Source organism: Etheostoma cragini, chromosome 16 (assembly GCF_013103735.1).
Source record: "Etheostoma cragini isolate CJK2018 chromosome 16, CSU_Ecrag_1.0, whole genome shotgun sequence".
In the NCBI taxonomy this organism is placed as follows: Eukaryota; Metazoa; Chordata; class Actinopteri; order Perciformes; family Percidae; genus Etheostoma; species Etheostoma cragini.
In genome coordinates this window covers 4,811,204-4,816,533 of record NC_048422.1, presented here as the reverse complement: position 1 = coordinate 4,816,533, position 5,330 = coordinate 4,811,204, and the positions used below count along the sequence as shown (strand labels likewise).

General features: G+C 42.4%; 1 protein-coding gene and 1 long non-coding RNA gene across 2 annotated transcripts in view; one reads left to right on the top strand and one right to left on the bottom strand.

Moving 5' to 3' along the window:
• Positions 1-715: 715 nt before the first annotated feature.
• zmp:0000001301 lies at positions 716-4,259 on the bottom strand. Its single transcript, XM_034895547.1, has 5 exons — positions 4,137-4,259; positions 3,917-4,007; positions 2,175-2,275; positions 1,128-1,212; positions 716-936 (listed from the first exon to the last, which is right to left on the bottom strand). Exons 1-5 carry the CDS (start codon positions 4,181-4,183, stop codon positions 778-780), a joined length of 483 nt encoding a protein of 160 aa, XP_034751438.1. The 5' UTR covers positions 4,184-4,259; the 3' UTR covers positions 716-777.
• LOC117958869 overlaps positions 901-5,330 on the top strand; it is an 11,400-nt gene continuing 6,970 nt past the window's right edge. The window contains exons 1-2 of the long non-coding RNA XR_004659809.1: positions 901-911; positions 1,535-1,536. This is a non-coding gene — a long non-coding RNA (uncharacterized LOC117958869). The remainder of the gene's footprint in view (positions 912-1,534; positions 1,537-5,330) is intronic.

Below are 5,330 nucleotides of genomic sequence, written 5' to 3'. Positions count from 1 at the left end.
TCCAGAGCAAGCAACAGTGCGACAGTGGCGAGGAAAAACTTCCTTATAGGCAGAAACCTCGGTCAGACCCAGGCTCTTGGTAGGCGGTGTCTGACGGGCCGGTTGGGGTTAGACAAATTGTTGACTCGAGTCCTAATCATGTGACTCGAGTCTGACTGGAGTCCTAGTCAGGTGACTTGATTCCACACCTCTGAATGGAACGCAACAGTCCACTTGCATTCACTTCAACAGTCAGGAAATTTTGTTTTAATATTTGTGCCAATATATTATACTAAAACTTCCTAGGTATTAAACAACAATCACAAACTGAAGTAAAAACAATTGTCATCTCAAAAGTAAAACTTATACTCATTTACATGTTTGATAAAATATCCTTTAGTTTGCTTTCTCGGTCAGCTTTGTGATTTTGCTCTGAGCTTTTTCATTTGCGCTTGAGTGACAGCTCAGTGCTCGACCAAACTGTTTAGTTCAGCTAGTGCAAATTTTTGCGATCTCAGAATCTGACGCTAAATGTGCGGAAACTATTGTCTACTTTTGTGCAAGCCCTTCCTTGGTATAATTGTGTAAAATGTTATATTCAGCAGGATGTTTACATAGGCCGGCTTTTGAACTTTACATTTGTATCTCTTGGTTTTGCTGTGGAAATAATGGAAACATTTCAGAGGACCCTTCCTGGAAAGTCAAGCAACCCCTTCTCTCTGGTGATGCCACTGTGGTTGTCCGGGGGATGTGGTGGGCAGGTTACTCCACTTATGAAATCTTCCTAAGGACCTTTGTTTACAGCAAGGAATGGTAAAAAGTGTGAATTGTTGTTTGTGTGTGTTTACTGACTCGGAGTCTGCAGAGCTCCTTCCTCTCTTGGTCGTTCTCCTCCGCTCTCGCTCGCAGCCACGCCTCATTTTGAGAGCGATGTCTGTCCAGCATCTCCCGCAGTTCCTAACACACACACACACACACACACACACACACACACAAAGCATGCTGACATGCCTTAAACCATTTTTACAATACTAACTTGAAAGCATTAGGTTGTTAGCATGATAACATTCTTATGTGTTAGAATTACAGTTAATTGATTAAATTAGATATATTTAATACAGTTTACATTTGGTTGGGAAGTGATTAACCTGTTGCTGCTGTTGTCTACAGGCTTCATGAGCTTCTTTCTCTCTTTGCAGAGCAGCAGCAGCTTGAGAAAACTCTGACTTTTCTCTGGAAAAAAGAAATTCAGTCATAAAATAACCCATACATTATTCAGATATTAAGACTGTCAATAATGAGGCAACCATATGATCTCCTCAAAGTGACCAAAACTGTATCAGTTAGGTTACATCTGTGTAAAACACCAATCAGTCACTCAATGTGGCGTGGGTTTTATATCCTTCTTTAGTCAGTTAAAACCAAGCCAGTCTTGTTAATTCAGATATTATCTGGGTCAACCCAGGAACCATGCATACTAACTTCTTCACAAGCAGGAAATGGGCGGAGGATCATATTCAGTAAACATGTTACATTGTTGCATACTTCAGTCCAGCAGTACACCACTAGAACTAGTGTTTTGTATTATATAGGAGGCTCTTTGCAGCCTGTGGTTGTCGCTGAAAATTTAAGCAGGAGACCATGGCGGTGCTGTGGATGACACAATAAAATAAAACTTATTGTTATGCATACATTTTCTAAAAGTGGGTTTTCACAGATGGCTGTTTTCAAACTGGCAGAATGATTAACATATGGGCATTTTTGCCACTGTTAGCTAACTTTGATCATACCGTTGTTCAACCACATATAGGGAATGAATTCATCCGCTCAGCTCTGCCATTACCAAAGTTCCCTGTGAAAACCCACCGTAAGCACACTGAGACCCCACCTGTGTTGAAAATCTCTTCTTAAAAACCTGCCATTTTACTGTGTAGCTTGTTAGCTTGAAGGTTGGTGTTATTTCCCTTAGTGAAGGGATAAAGGGATTTTGAGAAAGGCAACAGCCAGAGTGTGAACATCCTGCAATTTTAGCCACACGCCGGATGTCAGAAATTCTTCCATTGATCCAGACTAACTGCACGGTTAGGCTCTTTAATCATTCTTCTAGACTTACTTTGACTTATTTTTTTATTTTTTATTATTATGTATCATGTAGTATGTATTTTGTAAATGTAAAATAAACTAAACAGCAATACCGATCCAGTTTCTGGAACTCCTGGTCCAGCAGAGTAAAGGCTGTCTGGATCGTTTTCATGGCCTGATCTCGAATTGCACTGAAGTCTCTGTGGACAAACGCCTGCAAGAGGAAACATCATATTATGCTACCTGTGTTACAATTAGCACAAGCAGACACTACAATTACTATCAAGACCACTGCCACAGCTAATACTTCACTGACTGCAATTACCACAAGTAGGGCTACTACTGCTGCTGGTAATGCTGTTGTGATGCTTCAACTACTACTATTAGGTGGCAATGTTGCAGTGGATATGACACATGCCTTTGGTGTGGGAGAGCTGGGTTTAATTCCCCACTGCCAACCAATTGGACCGCAATGTGAGCACCCATTGAGGAAATTGTAAATGGTATATTGCTACTGCTACCAAAACTATTTGTACTAGAACTCTTTTTCAATGAAAGTAGCTAGCACTAGCAAGCACATTGTGAGCAACGATGCACCAAAGAAAAATTCCTCTCATGTGTCCTCATACCTGGCAAATAAAGCTGATTCTGATTCTGATCTGATTCTGATTCTGATATGGTGAAAATTTGCATTAATTTAGTGGCTGACTGCCTGCTAAATGAAGCAAAAGGAGAGGGAGAGTTACTTACTACTGCCACAAATATTGCTGCTACTGGTACTACTGCCACAAGTGCTGCTGTGTGTGTGTGTGTCTGTGTTTGTAAGTGGACTGTATTTACATAGCGTTTTTCTAGTCTTAGCAACTACTCAGAGCGATTTTACATAGTAAGGGAACCATTCATCACACACACTGTTGTACAAGGTGCCATCTGCTCATCAGATAATCATTCACACATATTTACAACTTGGGGTTCAAGTTCAACATGGAACTGCAGGGCCAGGAATCAAACCACCAACCATCCGATTGGCAGACAACCAATCTACACTAGAGTGCGGATCGGGACGGCTTTTTCTGTCCGAGCCCGGCCCGTGTGCGACAGAGCAGTAACCCGACCCGAGCCCGACAGGCATTAAGATATTTATGTCCGAGCCCGACCCTAGCCCGACACAGTTAAAATCGCATTTGTTTCTCTTACTAATGACACATGTACGTTTGTTTGTGTGGAAAGCCCGCTTTTATTAACATGATATGTGGGGGATTATGTCAGTAAATCTGAGTAAAATAAATACCTTGCTTAACCTGTATTGCTAAACCGCCCCAATAAGAGATTCGGTAATTCAGCATTCACTCACACATATACTGTACATGTTTAGTTTAATGCCTTGCTGCCGCTGCTGAGAATGTAATATAATAGGTTTACTTGATATAGCACCTTTTACAGACAAAGTAGCAAAGTGCTTCACATGATAAAAATTTGTAAAATACAGTAAGACCCAAACAGTAAATAAGCAAGCAAAAAAGAAAAAACAAACCAATAGAAATAAAAACCCAAAAGTTATAAACAGGAAAAAATAATGAGTTTACACAAAAAAATGTTCAATGCCTTATCGCGCTGATGTGACCGAGCCCAACCCGAGCATCCTTTCTAAAAATCTGTTCGAACCCGACCCGGCCCGTCGGGTACCGTCGGGTCCCGTCGGGTCCCGTCGGGCTCGGGTCGGGTATCCATCCTCTAATCTCTCTAACAACTGCACCCCCCCCCCCCCCCCCCCCCCCCCCCCCCCCCCCCCCCCCCCCCCCCCCCCCCCCCCATGTGTGTGTGTGTGTGTGTGTGTCCACGTCCATGTCCTTACCTGTGCATTAGCTGCTGTGTTCCTGGACTGGTTGAACGGATCAGACTCGCTCAGCTCATAGCGCACATTGGGAACCTTTGTGGGAGTGAAGCTGTTAAGGGTCAAAACCAAAATGAATAGTGACAAGAGGCAAAACAGAGGATTAGGCTGGGACTGCAGGTAGACAGACACTACCCACACAATTAAGAAACCGGAACACAGTAGTGTACAGCAGCATTACCTGTGTCTGGTGACATGTAGACCAAACTCTGACAGGATCTCCTTCATCACTGTGGGGAAAAAGTCCTGTTTTTGTAAACTTTTACAAAACTACTTTAAGACCATGAATGGCTTTAAGGTGAGACTGTCTAGACAAAGAGAAGTTTACGTGCTTAAAGTTGAAGGTAGCTTACTGTAATTCCTCAAAAAAAGCCTGGAGCTAGAAACAAAGCTAGCTAGCCAGCTGGAGGTGGTAGGACAAGAAATGTAAATGTGCTGTATTTACATCTACAGGAAACATTCACCATTCACACACATTCATACACTGTGGCCGGGGCTGCCGTACAAGGTGCCACCTGCTCATCAGATAAACATTCACACATTCACACTCCGATGCGCAGCACCGGGGGCAACTCGGGGTTCAGTGTCTTGCCCAAGAACACTTTGACAATGACTGCAGGGGCGGGGATCGAACCACCAACCTTCCGATTGGCAGGCAACCGCTCTACCACTGAGCCACAGCCGCCCCAACATGAGTTAGTTTGGAACTAGAAACTAAGCTAGCTGGAGGTGGGAGTGAAGCTGAAACTGAAGCTAGCTAGCTGTGGTCTGTTATGTTAATCAGATACTGGTGTAACCATAGACATAATAAAGAGTAGACGCCGCATTAGCTGCTGAGCGCAAGATTTCCAGCCGCCATCTTGGACCAGTCATACTCGTTACTTAGCAGCAGAAGATACAAGAAGCCAGAGCACTGTGCAGCATATTCCTGCTCAGATTGGCGGATTTTTTTTATCTTATCTTTTTAACTCTGGGTTCTGTAAAGCATTTTGAATCTATGTTTTGAAAATTGCTACATAATTTAAGTTTTGCAAGTTTTAAAAGGAGATTCAACCACGTAAATATGCAGTTTAAATAAAAACGGCTACTTTCATTTCATACTGCTATTTTGAATAAGTACTGGCATGGTATGTTAGGGGTGAAAGATATATCATCACAATATCGTTACACAGCACATCGTTATATAAGTGAGTATGACCTTAACATTATTCTGGGGGTCCAACAGCAGCACTATGTATGTATGCTTATGTTGTAATTACATTGGGATTGTCTCTGATTTAGTTGGTATTTGTTTGATAAGACTTGCACGTTACTCTTATAAGATATTATATATATATGTGTGTGTGTGTGTGTGTGTGTGTGTGTGTGTGTGTGT

Coding starts and splice junctions, on each gene's coding strand:
- zmp:0000001301 (XM_034895547.1), bottom strand. CDS start 4,183: ATGAAGGAGATCCTGTCAGAGTTTGGTCTACATGTCACCAGACACAG. Junction 2,276..3,916: donor ACACAGCAGCTAATGCACAG/GTAAGGACATGG, acceptor TTCCTCTTGCAG/GCGTTTGTCCACAGAGACTT. Junction 1,213..2,174: donor GAGTTCCAGAAACTGGATCG/GTATTGCTGTTT, acceptor TCTTTTTTCCAG/AGAAAAGTCAGAGTTTTCTC.